Below are 21,310 nucleotides of genomic sequence, written 5' to 3'. Positions count from 1 at the left end.
CTTGTAGATTTTGTTGATACTCTTTGAGAAGTAAGGAGTGTATAGGCATTCTTTTGAGTTTTCAAATGTATAGGCCTTTCGTTTTGGTTTTGTATGGTTGCTGAGGCTTAGGGCTTTGATGGCCATTGACTATTTTGTACAAGAGCTGCATCCCCTGTAGATGCATTTCTTAGTATGATTACTTAAAATAAAATTAAAAAAACTTATATAATAAAAAAAGAAAAAAGTAAAGCTGATGATACTGTATGGGATGCCCACATTGATCAAATTTATTTCGGTTGAGTGTCTGAGATTTGATTCTTAAAGAATTATGTTTCAGGGTCAGAAACAATATTAGAGGCCATGTTGGAGATGTTGATGTTGCAGCAGTTCCTTGTGGTTTTGGGCGTGCAATTGGTAATAAGGTATGATTGCCTTTGTCTATTCTGAATGTTTGTCTTGTATAACATAAGTACATGTAACCTGATGCTACAGGCTTAACCCCACCCCCTCCTGGGAAAAAAGAAAAATGAAAAAGCAAAAGAATTGCGTAGGAGATTCTCTTTTGGTCATTATGTCATGATGGTATAGTATGATATTGTATAGGCATTCTAATGCTTGGCATCCTTGCTATTTTAGTGTTCTAGGGGATTGTTTATATCTTTACACAAGCCATGCTAAATGACCGTTATGCTTTATGAATGATGTTCTGGGTAAAATGGCAAAGTATTCTACCAATGTAGGAAACTAATTTTGCTTTATCTCCTTAAAAGAAGGTGCAAATGTAAGAATTCTGGTTCTGTTTTGAAGTATTGTAACAGCAACGACTACTGTTAATTTGCTACCTTCCTTTTACTTGTATCATAGATGGTTTGCCTTGTATGTGTGCATGTGAACAATCATATGCAGATACCTTTTTTTTTTTTTTGATCAAGATCATATGCAGATACCTTGACACATAGTTTGATACATATTTTCTCATAAAACCAGTTTGGGGGTGTTACAGGATATAGTGCATTGGCATTCTGTTGACAAAATGTGTGCTAGGTGTCTAGCTCAGGTGTATAGGTCTACGTGTACATGTGGTAAAGATTTTATTCTTATTTTTTGGGCTGGGATAACATAACCCCAAGCGCAAAGATGACACATTGTCTAACGGCCTTAAGGCCCAACATAGCCTATTAGGGCCTTGAATAAAGTAGGCCCAAGAAAACATATTTGGGCTAAGCCCACATTAATTAACACGATGAATAAAATTAAATAAAATGACAAGTCATTAAATTATAATGTTTATTTTATTCATAGAGCTTCTAAAAAAGCTAGAGTACAAATTGAACTAAGCAACCCAGTTGCGTACATTGAACTTGGACATAGGGAGAATATCATTAATATGCTAATGCATATTATGATGTAAGCATTACATATGAGATTAACCTTTAACATTTTTTATTACTGTCTCGTAATCAAAACAATAGACTCCATTAGAATTCAGAAAGAATGTCACAGCATCTTCATCAAGGATCTTGACAGCATCCGAAACACACCACCATTCTTCACCATTGTAAACGTAGTAACGTCCTTCTGCAAGATCACCAACAGAACGAGCAGCTCTGTAATCTTCATAAGATATTCTATGAGCCATAACCAGGTGCCATGAATGAATATAAACATATTCATGGGCAGACTAAATCATTCCCTCTCAATCAATAATAATCTGGATCTTAATATTTTGTTTTTCAAACAAAACCTGACATTTAGCAACTTCAGACATAACGCAGTAGCTAACAGTGATATCATCTTTTTCCTTCCATATATTGTTGATAACTTTCATCTTTTCTTCAAAGGCATCCTTCACATAAGAGTGATAATATTTTCTCTTAATATCAACTTGAAGATCATAAGGAAGATCTTCCCAGTGATCCATTTCCGCTGACCGGAAATTATATTTCAGAAAAATGAGAGAGATGTCAACAAGAGGGGAGAGAGAGCACAACAGATGAAATGAGAGGGATAGAGCAATATCTCCTTATATAGATATTAAAGTGGAGTGTCATTTCATCTTTCCTTGGATCATCAACACGTGGAGGGGCGATCCAAGGATCTATATTTTGTAACAGGGGACAGACCCTCGGAAGATTAATAAATATGTAAAGAAAGGTCGATTAAACAATCGTGGACGATTGTTTATTGTTATGAAGAGTATCAAGAAAGTGTCTCTGTTAATAGCTGATATGTATGTTACATGTTCGACATGTTAATGCTCTTTATGTAATGCTTACATCATAATATGCGTCAGCATATTAATGATATTCTCTCTATATGTCTAAGTTCAATGTACGCAACTGGGCTGCTCTGTTCACACTGTACTCTAGCTTCTTTGGAAGCTTCATGAATAAAATAATCATTATAATTTAATGATTTGTCATTTTATTTAATTTTGTTCATCGTGTTAATTAATGTGGGCTTAGCCCAAATATGTTCTATTGGGCCTACTTTATTCAAGGCCCTAATAGGCTATGTTGGGCCTTAAGGCCATCAGGCAATGTGTCAACCCGCCTCGAAGCACCCTCCTTGAATCACTCACCGGAATTATGCTTCCGGTGTATCAGAATTGAAAGAAATTGAAAGATTGCTCCGATTTGGTTGCCGGAAAATTATTAAATTTTTCATCTTAAAAATTTGTACACTTGTAAATTGTGTAACAATATATTTGTTACATTGTCCATATTATTTTTCATTTTATCATAAAATGAAAAAGTTATTCACATTCCCCTTCTTTGTTGATATACCTTCAGTTGATATTAACACAAATTATTATGAATTTAATGTCCATCCTTCAAACGATTTTGGTAGCAGACAATACGTGTTAATGACACACGTATCTTTAAGTTTTATTGGAAATTATTTGGAAAGTCCAATTGAAAGAAGAGGATTTATTCATGTTGGTGAAGTTATTATTGGTAACAATGTTCAACCAGAAAGAAGGAAAACTCATTTTAGTTTGCCCATTGTTATAGATTGTGATAACCCTGTTCCGTATTATGCTAATTGGTCCTTATTATGAATGTGATTATGTGTTTAATATGACTTTGTGTGCCATTTATGTGAAAATATGTGGTTTTGAATTTCTATCTGTTCACCGTAGGAATATCTGTTTGATTATCTGCTTTGGAATTTAAATTGAAGGCCCTATCGGCCACAGAAATCGAAATTGACTGCGCCATTGTGATTGGCATAATTTTTAGAGCCTATGGTGAAATTTAATTGAAAATCGATTTGGATCGAATTAAATAGATTAAATTGATGAAATAGTGCTCAGTTAATTAGTATTAAAATAATGTGTTTGAGTAGGAGCTTATAAATGGGCCACTTTCACTCAATTCCTCTCTTTTATTCAATTTGGCTGATTTTAACTCTAAGAAAAGAGAGAGAGGGTCGGCTAGAAAGAGAGAGAGGGAAACAATTGAAGTTTGATCTTGAAGCTTGAATGATTTGAAGACCCACTAAAGAATTAAGCATAAGCTTGGAAGATTAAAGCTCCTAAGTGAGTAATTAACCCTTAATTCATGAGTTTGAGTTGTGGTTTTGTGAATTGAAGATTAATTGGTGAGTTAGATCATATTGATTAAGCTGAGATTGAAGTGCATGTGTGCATGCATGTAGAGAATTCCTATAAAATTACATAATCTAGCATGTAACATGTGAATTATGAAAGATTGTGGGTTGAATCATACATGCAAGCATGGTTTTAGTTGAGCTTCATGAGAATGAACACCATTTGCACCATATTATTGACATGCATATTTGATTATGGAAGATATGAAGCTTATATGAGGGTTGAATGCATGAGCCTTAATTATACTAAAGGAATGTTGATTTATTTTGAAGAATTGGTCCATGATTTTGAGCAATTGACCTCATCTTGCTTGTATACTCATGATGTATATTGTATTTGCATGTTTTGAAACCAGAATTGTGGGTTTTGGACCTTTGAAGGTCGGATTTGAGCTCAAGAACAAGTTCTGGAAAATCTAGAATTCTTGACGTCTGCTCGAGTGGGTTAACTGCCGCTCGAGCGTAAAATACGAGCTCCCAGAATATTTTGCAGACATTGATGTCAGCTCGAGCGGGGATATTCACTCTCGAGGGGAGAGCTATGTAGAATAACCTTCAGCTCGAGCATCCGAGTTCACGCTCGAGCGTAAAAACAAGGCAACTAGTACTTTTGCAGACTTAATGGGTCCGCTCGAGTGGGGACCCTGTTTCTGAAATTTTGTAAATGTGTTCTGTGTCTCGTTTTCCGTTCTCTTTCACTTCTAAGTACTCTTAGGCATGCATTGAGCTTTATGAATGAATTAAAAGAATAAGAAAGAAGCCCAAAGAGGACTATGTGAATTAAGAACGGATTGAATTGTTTGTAACCCATTATGTTCATAGAATGTGTAGGGTCGAGCTCCAGGGCAAATCATCTAGCCGATCACTGTGAGTAATAGCTTAATAAAGATATTTCCAAGTACGTTATTTGTCCAATTACTTATTTCTCTATAAGTGTTATGAGATTGTTGAATTGAATTATGGACAAATGTTTGCTATGCCATATGGTTGGGCTTAAGGCCGTTTGCTATAAATGAATGGGCCGGAGGCCGTCTGACACGAATGATAGTCTGACTCGAAAAATAGTCTGACACGAATGAGTGGGCCAAAGGCCAGTTTGACATGAATGAAAGAATGGATGAGCCAAAGGCCAGTTTGACATGAATGAAAGAATGAATGGGCCAAAGGCCAGCTTGATATGGATGGAAGAATGGTTGGGCTAAAGGCCAGTCTGACATGAATGATACGAATAAATGGGCCAGAGGCCGTATGACATGAATGATATAAATGAATGGGCCAGAGGCCGTATGACACGAATGAATTGGGCCCGAGGTCGTATGATGTGTTTGGAACCGCAGTCACCTGACCTATATTTATATATATATGCTAGATAGAAACACGAATTGGGCCCATGGCCGTTTGAAGCACGTTGTTCTAAATACCGTTTGTATAACTTCTTTATTTGATATTATTCACTGGGCTTTTGCTCACGCTCATTCATGTGTCCGTAGGTGAGCCAAGGGAGGTCCAAACCCAGCCCCAGTGAAGTTTGTGTAGAACAACCAAGGTTTTGAAGAGTCAGCCCTTGCGTCTCACGCATGAGACTCGTCTTCGCCCTTTTGCTATCTTGTTTTATTTTGTCATGTTGGCGAGGACTTTGGATACGTTTGTATATAGTTTTAATTGGCTGACCTAGACTTGAATGATCCTATATGTACAGAACTTTGTGTTAGTACATATTTTGATGTGAGTTATTAACATATATATATATATATGTATGGTTTGTTATGATGTGCCATATAAGCACAGCTCTATGGACAAAAGGTTGAAATTGCTTCCGTTTGGCCCCTTTACTCTGATGAGTTATGTCTTATTTGGTTTGAGGTCGTAGGTAATCTCGTGATTACTGGCCGGTTATGTCCTTAACCCATGGGGGCGGGTTCGGGTCATGACACAGATGATGTTGCTGATCCTTCTGGTGGATTGCACAGAACTATTAGCAGCATACATGGTGAAGTTATCGGGGGTTTACAGCCTCCAGGTCATCAAATCCGTTTGTTTATCAGAGTTGAAGATCTAAGAATGATGTTTCAAACCAGTTTACAGATCAGAGCTGTCCGTTTTGTTGAAGATTTTTAAGTTCTTTCCATTGATGATGTCATACGTATGCGTCAGCATATGTATGATTTCGTATTTCCATGTCCAAGTTCAATGTACGCAACTGGGTTGCTCTGTTCACACTGTACTCTAGCTTCTTTAGAAAATTTATGAATAAAATATTCCAGAATATTAATGACTTGTCATTTATTTTTAATTTTATTCATCATGTTAATTAATGTGGGCTCAGCCCAAATATGTTCTCTTGGGCCTACTTTATTCAAGGCCCTAAATAGGCTACGTTGGGCCTTAAGGCCGTCAGGCAATGTGTCAAATTGGCCTGGGATGACCTATCTAGTCTCTATATATTTTAACTAGAAATGTACAAAACAGAGCAGTGTAGGTGAGACCAGTGTGTCCGGCTTAAAGCTAGCTCAAAGCCTGCTAGAGCAGGGTGTTGGTTGACTCAAGTAGGGTGGCGATGATTTAGAATTTTGTTTATCTAGAGGCCCTGTTCTAGAAGCTACTCAAAGTGAGCTCGAGTGGGGAGGTGCTTAGTCTGCAGATTGCATGTATGTTACATGGACTCAGGTATGAGCATTAGGCGTGAGTGTGTATCCAATTGTCAAAACTTCCTGAACCTAAATATATGATATTAAAATTTGCATTCAAAAGTTGGGTATGGGTATTGGACATGTTTTGAACACTTATATATTGTATAACACTCTTAAATAAGATGATGTAAGCTATTTAGAAATGCTGGAAATTAAATAGGATTTACAGAATATGGAATTTCTATTTCTCATCTATGTGAGAGGCAAGAAATATTTTTTAACTAGCAAATTTGAGTTTTTTTCCCCCTTCAATCATTATATAAAATTAGAGGATTCTAGTGTCTGAATTGGGTAAAGTGTCGTGCACATATCTCACACACTTACGCTTGTCCTAGTCGGTGGCTATGGGTACTATGGGGAAAATAGAAGAATCCATGTAATACTGTCCTGAGAGGCACACACGAAGCCTTTTGGAAGTGAGTGCACAACCTAGTTTGGGAAAACTATACAAGGGGCTAATGTTTTTCAGTTGAAAATACATATATATATATATTACTAGAGCAGCCCCTACCTCTCAAAAGCCCTCTAAATACCTAAGAGACCTAATTCATATTGATTTCGTAGAATACTTATTTTGCCATGTGCATTAAAATTGATTTGCAGAAACTCTTCTTTTAAGTGTTTAAAAACCACGCATCCTTCAATGCGCTTTGATCATCCACTATACATTAGTTATTTTTTGACATCTAACAAGCCGCAAGGAGCTGATATCTAGACAAGAGAAGGTTGACAGCTATGACTTAGAAAATATGAGGAAGAAGAACTCCGAAAATATGAGGAAGAAGGAATATATTTCTGTTATATTCAAAACTTCTTATCTTACAAGACCAAATGACACTCCTTATATAGGAGATATTACAAACATCATTATAACCCATTATATGCCCCTTACATATTATATATTACCACTATCTACCACTATCATATTCTATACATGCCACCAACACCACTATCATATTATATACATGCCACCAACACCACTATCATATGCCACTATCTTATTATCTACCACTATCATATTCTATACATGCCACCAACACCACTATCATATTATATACATTAACACAAATTTCCAGCACTCCCCCTCAAGCTGGTTTGAAGATATCTTCCATAGCCAGTTTGCTAGTCAGCTTATCAAATTGCTTCTTGTGTAGTCCCTTCGTTAGCACATCAGCTAATTGTTCACCTGTTGGAAGGTAGGTCATACAGATTATGCCAGCATTGATTTTCTCCTTGATGAAATGTTTATCCAATTCTATATGTTTTGTGCGATCATGTAGAACTGGATTATGAGCTATAGATATAGCTGCTTTGTTGTCACAATAGACCTTCATAGGTGTCGGGTGAGAAAGCTTTAATTCTTCAAGAATTCTTTTAATCCACATTACTTCACAGATTCCATGGGCAACAGCTCTGAACTCTGCTTCTGCACTACTTCTAGCTACCACATTCTGTTTTTTACTCCGCCATGTAACTAGGTTCCCACCTACAAAGGAGCAGTATCCGGATGTTGATCTCCTGTCTGTAACACTTCCTGCCCAGTCTGCATCTGTGTATACTTCAACTTGAAGATGTCCATGTTTCTTGAACAGTAAGCCTCTCCCTGAAGTTCCTTTCAAATATCTTAAGATCTTATAAACGGCCTCAAAGTGCTCTGCCCCTGGTGAGTGCATGAACTGACTTACCATGCTGACTGCAAAGGCAATATCAGGCCGCGTATGAGACAAGTAAATCAATTTCCTTACAAGTCGCTGATATTGTTCCCTCTCTTTGACTTCTTCAGCCTTAGCAGCTTGTAACTTCAAGTTAGGCTCGATCGGAGTCTCCACCATCTTACAACCAAGCATACCTGTTTCTCCAAGGAGATCAAGAACATATTTTCTCTGATTAACGAATATACCTTCCTTGGATCTTGCAAATTCCATTCCGAGGAAATACTTGAGGGCTCCCAGATCCTTAATGTGAAATTCTTTTGCGAGTTTCTCTTTGAGGGCTGCTAACTCTGCTTCATCATTACCAGTTAAAATGATGTCATCAACATAAACAATCAAAATTGCAATTTTACTGTTTTTTGAATGTTTATAAAATATTGTGTGATCTGCTTGACTCTGCGAGAAGCCACAACTGATAACTGCCTTCCCAAAGCGTTCAAACCACGCTCTTGGTGATTGTTTGAGTCCGTATAATGACTTGTTCAATCGGCATACTCTGTCGCTTCCAAGTCTCTGCTCAAATCCCGGCGATAGGCTCATGAACACCTCCTCTTCAAGATCACCATTGAGAAATGCATTTTTAATGTCAAGTTGATGTAGAGGCCAATCTGAATTTACTGCAAGAGATAACAGTACTCGGATGGAATTTATTTTACCAACAGGAGCAAACGTCTCCTGATAGTCGATCCCATAAGTTTGAGTGAAGCCTTTAGCCACCAGTCTCGCCTTGTATCTCTCAACGCTTCCATCTGCGTTACATTTTATCGTAAACACCCATTTACACCCAACTGTTTTCTTGTCTTTGGGTAGATCAACTATCTCCCAAGTACCACTTCTCCTTAAAGCATTCATCTCCATGACTGCTAATTTCCAATTCGGATCATCCAATGCTTCCTGTATATTCCTTGGAACAAACAAGTGTGAAATCCTAGATGTGAAAGTTCTATGGGTTTTAGACAGTCTTTGATAGGAGAGGTAATTTGCAATAGGATGTTTAATGCAATTTCGGACACCTTTCCTAATTGCTATAGGAACATCAAGGTCGGAAATAGAAGGAATAGGATTACCTAAAATTTCGATGCCAGAACTCGGGTGGACATTCGGGTCATTAGGATGGACATTCGGGTCATTATTCCTCAGATGAAATCGCTTCCTAGTATAAACCTGAAGCTCAGGATTTAGATCATTTTGTAGTACTTCTCCCCCTAAACAAGAATCTTCTTGACTAGGCACCATAAAACTTGGTTCTCCTAAGTGATCATTATCAGACAGATGTGGTGTTTGTGTAGGATAAATGACATTGGGGAGCGGGATAGAAATATCCCAAAAACGGTCTTCTACTCCACTTGTCTCCCCCTGAAGAGAAGTGTTGGGGAAATAGGATTTTGTTTCCACAAATGACACATCCATACTCACATGAAATTTCTTGGTTTGAGGATCGAAACACTTATACCCCTTTTTGTTTGAGGAATAACCCAAAAAAACACATTTTATAGCACGGGGGTCAAGTTTTGAACGAAATTGACTGGGAGCATGAATATAGGCAGTACATCCAAAAACTTTGGCGGGTAAATCAGAAAACAACCTCGTGTCAGGAAAAAAAGTTTTGAGACAATCAAAAGGTGTTTTGTATGTTAACACCTTTGTAGGCATCCTGTTTATCAAATAAGAGGCTGTTAAAATTGCTTCACCCCATAAATATTTAGGAACATGCATGTAAAACATTATAGCACGTGCTACTTCAAGTAGATGTTTATTTTTTCGTTCTGCAATGCCATTTTGTTGAGGGGTATCCCGACATGTAGATTGATGAAAAATCTCCTTTTTTTCCAAAAACTCACCCAACTGCTCATTGAAATATTCTGTTCCATTATCAGAATGTAAAATACCAATTTTGGTTTGAAATTGGTTTTCAATCATATTGTAAAAATTTGTGAATAAATTTTTCACGTCAGATTTTTTATTCATCAAATAAATCCAACATAAGCGGGTATGTTCATCAATAAATGTAACAAACCATCTTTTACCAGAAAGAGTAGTGATTTTAGAAGGGCCCCAAACATCACTATGAATCAAATAAAAAGGTTTGGAAGCCTGGTAAGGTTTTGGCAAATAAGTAGAGCGATGAAATTTTGCAAAAATGCAACTTTCACAATGAAAAGAAGAACAATCAATCCCTTGAAATAATTCTGGAAATAAATGTTTCAGATAAAGAAAACTAGGATGTCCTAGCCTATAGTGCCATAGCATTATTTTTTCTCGAACAGAGATTGAACTAGTACTATTAAAGCTCTGAGCTTTTTTATTACTAACAGGTACTTCATCAAAGTAGTAAAGACCTTCAAGCATCCTAGCACGCCCAATCATCATCCCCAAGTTCTGGTCCTGAAATTCACAATGGGATTCAAAAAATGTAACACGACAATTAGAATCCTTAGATAGTTTACTGACAGACAAAAGGTTACAGGCTAAGTTGGGGACGTGAAGAACAGCATTGAGATTAATTTTCTCAGTTAGTTTAATAAATCCTTTTCCTGCAATAGGTGAAAAACTACCATCGGCTATTCTGATTTTGTCATGACCAGAACAAGGGAAATAGGTACTAAATAAATGGGAAAAACTAGTCATGTGATCGGAGGCACCGGAATCTATGATCCACGGAGAGAAGTTTAGGCAAGAGAAGGCTTTAGGATTTCTACCTGTTTGTGCCAACAAAACACTAGGAGTACCGGATGAGGAGTTGGATTTTATCAGCTTTAAGAGTTGATCAATCTGCTCTTTGTTGAAGGGACCTGAATCGGTTTCATTAGCGGTAGGAAAGCCACGATTCTTCTCTCCTTGTTTGCTGCTTTTCCAGTTGACAAGTTTGCCATGGATCTTCCAACACGTTTCGCGTGTATGGCGAGGCTTGTTGCAAAAATCACACCAGACCCGTGGCTTATCATCAAACCTGCGCTGGTAATTTGCAGCCTTGTTGGCCGCAGCATCGCTAATTAAAGCAGAAATTTCAATTGATTCACCAGTACCTTTTTTTTTAAGCATGACGCTCCTTCGGCTCTCTTCCCTTCTGACTTCGGCAAATACTTCGCCAATGGATGGGAGAGGAGGTCTGCCAATAATTCTTCCTCGCACTTCATCGAACTCAATGTTGAGGCCGGCAAGAAACTTGTAAATACGGCTGTCTTCCACAGTTTTCTTGTGGTGGTTGCAGTCGTCAACCGATTTCCATTCGTATGTGTTGAAGATGTCAAGATCCTGCCCCAACCTTTTCAACGAATTGAAATATTTGGTGACGGAATCATCTCCTTGACGAATCTCTCCCAACTTCAAAGTTAATTCGAAAACTTGAGATTGATTTCCTAGGTCAGAATACATCTGACTAACATTATCCCACAATTCTTGTGCAGTAGTATAGCACATGTAATTAGAGCTTATATCCTCCTCCATGGAATTGACCAACCATGTCATAACCATAGAGTTTTCAGCGTCCCAACTATCGAACAGCGGATCATTAACAGCAGGAGCCTTCTTGTCACTAGTGATGTAACTGATCTTTCCTTGCCCACGGATATACATCCGGACAGATTGTGAGCAGCGGAGTAAATTATCACCATTTAGGCGGATGGTGGTGATTTGGACAGAGTGAGAGTTGGACGTTTTCACCGGAATGACAGCGGCAGGGGTTGAAGTGGTTTCGGACGTGACTTCCGACATGGCTATGACGGTTTTAGGGCTGCTATGTTTTTTGTTGCTCTGATACCAACTTAGAAAATATGAGGAAGAAGAACTCCGAAAATATGAGGAAGAAGGAATATATTTCTGTTATATTCAAAACTTCTTATCTTACAAGACCAAATGACACTCTTTATATAGGAGATATTACAAATATCATTATAACCCATTATATGCCACTTACATATTATATATTACCACTATCTACCACTATCATATTCTATACATGCCACCAACACCACTATCATATTATATACATGCTACCAACACCACTATCATATGCCACTATCTTATTATCTACCACTATCATATTCTATACATGCCACCAACACCACTATCATATTATATACATTAACACAAATTTCCAGCACTATGTCACAGCCACTTGCGAGTGGAGTTTGAGTTTACGAGCTTGAAAGAAAGATGTCTAGACTAAATGCATCTGAGGTTGAGTTCTAAGTTGTCTTACTCGAGTCTTGTATTTGAATTCTTGTTTAGCAGATTGTTTCACAAGGTAGGGTGGCCTGTAGTTTTTTACTCACGTGGATTGTTACTCCCAAGAGTTCTCCATGAATATTGTTATGTTGCTTTTTCTACTTTGTTTTATTACTGTAATTGAATGTTCAATTGATATATTGGAATGGGCTAATTGATTTTTTATTTTTATTTTTAGAAAGGGCTAATTGATTTTTTATTTTTATTTTTAGAAAGGGCTAATTGATTTAATAATCCACTGTTGATCACATTTTTAAATTGGTAATTCGTTGGATTGTTTTGGCTATCCATCCCCCCTATAGGCATAAAAATGTTCACCTCCATGATTTCAGGGCGCTTAATACTGTTTGAATGTGTGCCATCTTTTTTTTTGTTTTTTTAAATCTTTTTCTATTCATATTATTAATTTGGCTAAAGGTCATCCTACCAGGGAGCTGTTGGTTTGAGGATGAGAGTGTATGGTCGAATAATGTGCTTTGTGAACTGTCACTTTGCTGCACACTTGGAAGCTGTCAATCGCCGCAATGCTGATTTTGATCATGTGTATCGAACAATGATCTTCAGTAGGCCATCTAACCTTTTCAATGCTGCAGCTGGTATGGTGCCATACCTGTTTTTGTCTTGCTTGCTTGCCTGTTCAGTGTATTTATGTTGGCTTGTTTATCGTTCTCGATTGCCATTGGTCCTTCTTATTGCAGCTGGAGTCTCATCTTCCATTCAAATGCTTTGTGGTGTAAATGTATGTTTTTACTTTGATTAGTATTGCAGATATCTTGTTGGAGAACTCATTCTATTTTGTTTTAAGTTAAAGCTTCGATGCTTGTGCAGGGCATGGGTATCAATTCTGTGGAAGGGATACCTGAGCTATCTCAGGCGGACATGGTTGTATTTCTTGGTGACTTCAACTATCGGCTTGATGGTATATCTTATGATGAAGCAAGGGATTTTGTTTCTCAAAGATGCTTTGATTGGCTTAGAGAAAGGGATCAACTGCAAGCAGAAATGAAAGCTGGAAATGTCTTTCAAGGAATGCGTGAAGCCGTAATTAGATTTCCTCCAACATACAAATTTGAAAGGCACCAAGCTGGTTTAGCAGGTACCTTTTGCTATAGATTGTGTGAGAATATAGTTTGGTTGTATCAGTTTGTTTTTCCTGAACTCGATTTCAACTTATTTGTGTCTATTCTTTTGTAACCTCATCTAACTAGTTTATGATCAGATGAAAAAATTGTTTCATTTAGGGTCTAATCTTGCCGATCTTTCTTTCTTTTAGGGTATGATTCTGGTGAAAAGAAACGCATTCCTGCATGGTGTGACAGAATTTTATATCGTGATAGCCGCTCAACTTCAGTATCTTCCTGTGGTTCAGATTGTCCTGTAGTCTCTTCAATTTCACTGTAAGTTTCTGTACCGGTTCATATGTGCAAACATGAACCCAACACATATATGTATATTTCTAACATGTACCCACTCCCCACTCCTAGCATAAAAATCAATTTTTACAGTCAATAATGATCTCCTACAACCATCTTTGTTAAGGCCATAGGGTCATGCTCCCATATGTGAGTCATTCATCCTCAGGTTTCTTTTACTGGAAAATATAGCCGTCCATCTACATATAGATCGCAAATTGTGGTTTCTTATTAGAGAAATAACGTGTCTGATGATCTGATGGTTTTTGATATCTGTTGAGGTTCATTATATGTGCCTGGGGCTTTGGGGCACCATTTTTTTTTTTTTTTTTTTTTTTTTTTTGCTTTTGTCTGGTCGGGTTGGGGGTTGAATGTGATTCGATGAGGGTCTGATGAAACATTGTTGCATGAATGTTTGTAACAATTGCTATCTATTATACCTGGTTTCCCATTGCATGAAGGTATGTAACAATTGCTATCTATTATACCTGGTTTCCCTGCTTCATATGTTATATTTTTTTCTCCCTTCTCAAGGAATGACTTGTCCTTTTATTAGGTATGAGGCTTGCATGGATGTGACAGACAGTGATCACAAGCCTGTCCGTTGCGTGTTTAGCGTTGAGATTGCTCGAGTAGATGAGTCAATAAGGAGACAAGAGTTTGGAGAAATTATTGGATCTAATGAGAACATCAGGTTTATGCTTGAAGAACTACGCGAGGTTCCAGAAACTATTGTTAGTACAAACAACATAATTCTTCAGAACAAGGACACATCCATTTTGCGGATTACAAATAAATGCGTGAAAGACAAAGCTATATTTGAAATAGTTTGTGAAGGACAGTCCTCCATCAAGGAGAATGGACAAGCATCCAATCATCGTCCAAGAGGTTCTTTTGGCTTTCCTCGATGGCTTGAGGTAATTTCCAGCTTTTTACATGATAATGAATGCTCTTTCATTGTAGCATGTATGTCAATTCTCAAATTAGGCGCATGTAGCACAATTTTTGTCAATTTGGACAGAACTAACGATGTAGGGAGGTGTAAAGTGCAAAATAGCCATAACCATAGGAGGGCTTTTTGGCTATTTTTTAATGTCAAGGGGGGTGAAATGCTCCATGGCCAAACCATGGGGAGGTAAAATAGGTTTTATTAATTTTTTTGGCAAGTGCATCATTAGATATAAATTAGTATCGAATCATTATATGAACCGATTGTTGGTCCTTGATCCTAGTCAATTTCTAAATCAACAATATTATTTTGCCAACCTGTTTGCACGACAGGCTATGTTACTCTTATTTCATGCATTTAAATTTGTTGACTGATATGAGCTTGCTCTGGAACATTTTCATTGCTTATTCAACACCAAATCTGAGATCAGCTTACATCATTGCTTCAATGTCAAGGCAAAGATCTGTGAATTTGTTTTATTATGGACCACAACCACAGAATGAAAACAAAACCAAACAGGTGGAATCTCTATATATAAAATTAAATTTGCCTTATCAGTTAGTTGTGCTTCTAAACAGGTCAGTCCAGCAGCTGGCATAATCAAACCAGATCATATTGTGGAAATTTCAGTTCGTCACGAGGACTTCCAGACGCTGGAGGAGTTTGTCGATGGCGTCCCTCGAAACTGGTGGTGTGAAGATGCCAGAGATAAGGAAGTCATATTGGTGGTCAAAGTGCGTGGCAGCTGCACAACTGAGACCAGAAGTCACCGAATCCGTGTGCGTCACAGCTTCTCAGGCAAGACTATGAATATGGATAATAAAGACAACTCTGGCCATATCCAAGCAAATGTCCTTCGTCGGTCTGATTTTCAGCGGCTCAGCTGTTCCTCTGATGTAGTTGATCACCTAAGAAATTTTCATAGTCCTTGATACAGTAAGGAAACTGTTGGTGTAGAAACCCACGTGCTGGTCGTTGTGGCGTGAAGACTTGTTGACCTGAACAGGTCCTCTCTTGAGACCTCTATATGAGCATCTCGATGTAAATACCTACAAAAGCCAGGATGCCATTTTTGTGCCACCTTGAAGTCACAATCTTGATTTCATGTAGTTGCACTTTCAGCGATCATCTAGTGCGCTAATTCTTTGAACATAGAGGAGATTTTTTTGGAGTCCGACTGGTTGTGTTTCAGAGAACTGTAATTTCTACAGATATGTGTGTGGTGTTAAAACAAGTGTGTTACTGATAATTACATGTTATCTTAAGTTGATATGAGGACTTCCTGAATAGCCTCTAATTTTTATTTGTTCTTGAATATTTTGTATAATGAGGATTTCCCATTTCTTTTCTGTTTGTAAGTTATTAATATCTAACTCTTTTTCTTGTATGAAAAAAAAAAAAAAAAGAGGAAGTAAAAACTGTTTGTTGTTATTGGCGTTGTATTTGCATTGATTGATTGATTTTTTATTATTATTATTATTATTATCATTTGGATTTTAAATAAATAATTACATTTGAAGAATAAAAAAGGCTAAAACAATCGTTAGTGTTGAAAAATGTGTAAAAAATATATTGAAATATATAAAAAAGTTGGGAAAATTATTGAAAAATCTCATTTGGAGGAGTTTTGGACTGAAAGGATAAATGATAAATATACCTTTTGAGATTTGATTAAAATACGAATCGCCCTGTGTGGTTTTGAAAATTATATTCCACACCTTGAGATTTTTAATTTCATAACAAATCGCCCTTTTTATTAATAAATCATCAAGTCAATTAATAATTTTTAATGATATTAAAAATATGTTTTAATTAATAATTTAGGTAATTTTATTATTGTATAGGAGACCAATTATGAATTTCATTTTTTTAGTTAATTTTGTTAAATAAAAAATTCTAATAGGAGGCTATTTGTAATTTTTCAAAATATAGGGGACAATTTGTATTTTAAGCAAATTTTAAGGATTATATTTGTAATTTATTCTTATTTTTAACACTCTTGGAAGTCTTATTTTTTTTGCTAATGTTCACCACAAGATCCTGTTTGTGTGTTTGGGAGTGGATTCTGTAACTTTTTTTTATCCTTGTTCCTATGGATAATGTTTTTGGCAAGTATGGAAATCCCAGTGCTACGTTTCCGATATGGAAAGGACGATGGAGGGGGCTAATCTTTTGTGCCAGACAATGGACGGGTATGGGTATGCACACATTACCACTCACTGACCAACCTGACCACACAAAAAACAACTAAGATTAAACCTCGCCATTCACCTAAACGGACATATTGACACATCATATAGGAGCACATTTCACGACATAACCGCAAAAGTTTGCAAAACACCACACACATTGCCACATCATTCACGCAAAATGGAATACAAACCACTATAGTACCATACTTGTCATAATAGCAGCACATTGCCAAAAGAAGTACATTGCCAAAAGCAGCACCTTGCCAAAAGAAGTACTGTTTTGGTTGAGCAAACCAAATGTTCATGTGGTACCAAACGTGTCAACCACAATTCATATGCCAAAAGCCCATATCACCATTGTGGTATTTTCTCAAACGGACGCTGATTTAGTAGGATGTGGGGGTTATTTCCTTTATCAATGTGGGTTTTGATGCCAATCACATCGCACCAATTACACCCCTACCAATCCGGGAATATGATAGCCTCAATATTGCATACGTGACTTACCTACATGCTCGCCACACTACGAAACTCTTCCAAATCTACAATCGCAAAAGGATTTCCAGACCAAATCGGATGTGCACCAAATTTGGGAATTTCTAAAACTCGCAAATTTGGGTTCCAAATAATATCGAATATATCAAGGTAGGTTGCCACAATTAGTCTGAATGTAGTTCACTAATTGCGTCGATGGGGGTGTATTTTGCTCGCTCTAAAGTGGAATGTGGTCACATTTCAGCCGATGACGGAGAAAAGATGTTAGCCGATGACGGAGAAACGATGTTAGCCGTGTACGTAACCCTCAACCATCGCCCATGAAACACTCCGATGTGGATCGTTTCCTCTGTAACTTCGAACTTCAATACAGTTTTGCCTAACCCGAATAGAGGTGGACCAAATATTTGGTAAACTGGGTACGTTTGGGTCCAAAAATGTGGCTTAAATGACGTGGGTGGGCCAAACTAATGTAACAGCCCAAAAAAGACTATAGTGCTTTTTTCTAAATGTGACAGCCCCGTAACATACGCAAAATGTATAAATGAACCTTAATCTCATACTCTATGGCTAGAAACGTAAGTTGCCACAAAATGAGACTTCTGAGATTATTAAAAAACAATTGGGACTGCAAAGTTTACAAGTCATCCATCTAAGATTTATGAGTCAATCTCCCTAAAAAGTATATACAATAATATAAAGGAAAATTTGGCTATAAACCTCTCTTACCTTCCTTTTATTGTTAAAAGGACCAAGAAAAAAATTATACTTTCAAAACCTTCTTATAATTATAAAGTCTTGTATAAAGAATAAAACTTATTATTTAAATATTTTATCAGACTATTATATCCTCTCCTTTTCCTAATCTCAGTCAATCTCCCCCATCGCCCGACCGAGAAGCCGCCGTTGATCCTCCGCCGAGTACCTCACCTCCGCTACCACAACCACCGCCGGCAATGACTACAAAACCTCCCATCTTCCCAATCTTCTGCATCATTATCATCATCGGTTCGTGATCTCTCACCAATGACGAGGTTGAGAAGAGAGTGTGCATCACTAGTTGGATTTTTCCACCAAAGGTTAGTTCTCACCGTCGGTTCACCATCGTCCTCGATGTCGCCTCCACTGTAGCGTCGTCAAATCTCTCTATCTCTTTCTCTCTTCTCAGATCCACTACGCCCAAACCCTCATGTTTTTACTCTATTCCTCGTGTTGTCATGTTGGGAAGGAAAACGATGAAAACGAGTTTGAGAAAGTTAAAAGGCGAGAGATTCAGATCTGATGGCTTTAGATATAAAGGCAACAATGGCGCACCAACAGAGTCCTTAGATCTGGTTCGTCATCAGTTTGTGGAAGTGGAAAGGGTACAAAATTTAAAATTTTACTTTGAATCATAGTAAACTTTACTCTGATTCAAAGTAAAATTGTACTTTCAGAGTAAACTTTTACTTTGAATCAGAGTAAAGTTTACTATGATTCAAAATAAAATTTTGCTCTGACAATACACTGTGAGGATGGCTTAATAGGAGAGCTAATAGATATGAGGGTAGTATAGTAAAAGAAATAAGTTTTAAAATATTAAGGGATTTTGAAAGTATCTATATAATTCTTGTCCTTTGAAAAACAAATTAGACAGCGAGGGTCTATCACCAAATCTCCCTAATATAAACATGTTTTGAAACATGTAAAAAGTATATTAAAATTATAAATATTTTGACATTTTGTGATTGCAGGATAGGAGTTTCTATTTGCACTCAAAAAATCATTAAGTACGTCTAATTTCTCAGTACATTCAATTAAATTATTTAGGGTTATAATTTACTCTCAATACTGAAAGATAAACTGAACAATAGTAATGATCGATTAGCCCGTGAGGGTGTTTATCACGCAAGACAAAATAGCCAATCCGGAAGCAAACGGAATGTTTATATATGTATACTGTTTTCTGGGTTTTGATTGAAGTAAAGTATAAGAACTACATCTCCAACTATTTATAAGTGCTTTGATAACCTTTGCCAAGAGTTATCATGATGTATGGGAATAGATACAATGCTATGAAGCATTGTGTCTCTTTGTGTTTAAATTCAAACACCAAATTACTTCCAGATTGTTCTATGTCTTGCGGGAAGGTTTATTACACTGCATATGAGAGAAGTTTCAGTGAAGTGAGTCACACCAATTTATGGTGTGGTCACTCTTTATTCCATCATCTCCCACTTGAACACACCATAATAAGATGATAAACCTGAGTTGAGCATTTTTAACCTTGGTACCAAAATTTTGCCTCATGCCAACTTTCATCTATGAAATTACCTCATAGATCGACGTCTGATTGTGACTTGGCCATACGTGCGCACGTTTTTGTCTCCAATCTGACCGCACCCGTACAAATGTGTTCTTCCACTGATAACACATTCCAGATGACTTCAATTCACTATATAACAAGTAAACGGCATCAATTTTCAGTAATGGGTTCATAGTCCATACCCAGTCACCATTGACGACTTCAGCCGTACACATTTTTCATGTGTCGACCTGCATTGAAATTATTGTTAAGTACTTCCTTTAAGACCCATTCCTGAAGGTTTTCCTTAACACACCTTATCAATAACTTTTTGTTGATCAAGCAGACAATATCATCTAGTTAGCACTTTGCATATTATGGACTTTACATCTCATGCTAATTATGATATCCGTACCTTGTCAGTTCCTCTATCTTGTTACCTGACCAAACACATGTTTCCATGCAAGATAGAGTCGCAAAACATCAGTTATCTAGGCGTCCCCAGAGTCATCCGACTATGCTATTATATAAGTAGCTAAACCACCTAGCTAGGTTTTTTTCAATCCCATATTAGCTATATGTTCTCTGAATTTTTCCAGAGACAACCCTTTGGTCATAGGGTCAGCCACCATCTCTTCTGAGGGTATATAGTTGACTTTTATTTCACCTCTCTCCACTATGTTCTGAATATAGTGGTAACTTACATCAATATGTTTTCTCTTAGAGCTATTTGCTCCACTTTTTATTAATGAGATGGCAGACTGGTTGTCACAAAACATACTGATCGGTCTGATAGGTATACCTAATTGTAAATTATCAACAAATCATTTTATCCAGACCGCATTACTAACGGCTGTGCTGCAAGCTATGTATTCAGCTTCGCTGCAAGCTATGTATTCAGCTTCCATAGTATACTTTGCAATACAACTCTGTTTCTTACTTAACCAAGAAACTGCTGTTCCACCAAACAAGAACACATGACCACTAGTAGATTTTCTATCATCTACATCTCCTGCAAAATCCGCGTCAGTGTATCCTTTTATGTCTAGATCACACAAACCAAAACATAACTTAAAGTTTTTAGTGCCTATTAAATACCTGAATATTCTTTTGACTACTTGCCAATGTTCCTTACCTGGATTAGATTGAAACCGACTTACCTGTCACGACCCAAACCCGGCCCTATGGGTTTAGCACCGTAACCGGCCAGTAATCCGAGATTACCGAAGGCCTGCCTAACAGTAAACCAGTAAAACAGAGTACAGGGCCTGGCGGAAGCCAATATAGTAAATGAACAATATCCAATGAGCTGTGACAGTCTACACATACATGCACAATCATTCAGAACAGGGATCTAATCCCTATTAAACGGTACAGTAACAGTCTATACAGTAAACAAAACAGTTACAGGGACGGACAGGGAATATTAAAACACCCCAAAGCCGAAGCTTGAACGGCTTAGAACCTCACAGTGAGGCATAGTGGTTGGCTGACAAAACAAAAACTTGCCTGACGCTCCTAGCAGCGGTCCAGTGCCTGAACACCTACATACATATATGAGCAGTGAGCTAAAGCCCAGTGAATAACATAATACGTAAAGAGGTTTAGGATGAATGTCTTTTCAATATTTAAACAGTTCATTGATTCAATATATCGGCCAGTCAGTTTGTGGCTCATATTGATGCCGTAACAGTCATTTAGAAATCATAGTAATCGTACGTGGCACATCCGTTAGCAGTACTAGTAGCAGTGTCA

General features: G+C 37.3%; 1 protein-coding gene across 4 annotated transcripts in view; it reads left to right on the top strand.

The window, feature by feature from the left end:
* LOC114300430 (type II inositol polyphosphate 5-phosphatase 15-like) overlaps nt 1-16,015 on the top strand; it is a 54,826-nt gene extending 38,811 nt beyond the window's left edge. For 2 of the 4 annotated variants that reach the window (XM_082870016.1, XM_028245307.2), the window contains exons 5-11: nt 320-404; nt 12,654-12,819; nt 12,922-12,962; nt 13,052-13,319; nt 13,497-13,620; nt 14,192-14,552; nt 15,163-16,015. In XM_082870016.1, coding sequence (XP_082726142.1) covers nt 320-404; nt 12,654-12,819; nt 12,922-12,962; nt 13,052-13,319; nt 13,497-13,620; nt 14,192-14,552; nt 15,163-15,516 — 1,399 coding nt within the window. In that variant the 3' untranslated portion in view covers nt 15,517-16,015. Of the gene's footprint in view, nt 1-319; nt 405-12,653; nt 12,963-13,051; nt 13,320-13,496; nt 13,621-14,191; nt 14,553-15,162 lie in introns of all 4 variants that reach the window. The other 2 variants (XM_082869997.1, XM_082870012.1) reach the window with 2 other exon arrangements.
* Nucleotides 16,016-21,310: the final 5,295 nt, after the last annotated feature.

The sequence above is a fragment of the Camellia sinensis genome, chromosome 1, assembly GCF_055761805.1.
Source record: "Camellia sinensis isolate YWXY chromosome 1, ASM5576180v1, whole genome shotgun sequence".
NCBI lineage: Eukaryota > Viridiplantae > Streptophyta > Magnoliopsida > Ericales > Theaceae > Camellia > Camellia sinensis.
This window is presented reverse-complemented; position numbering and strand designations above follow the sequence as displayed.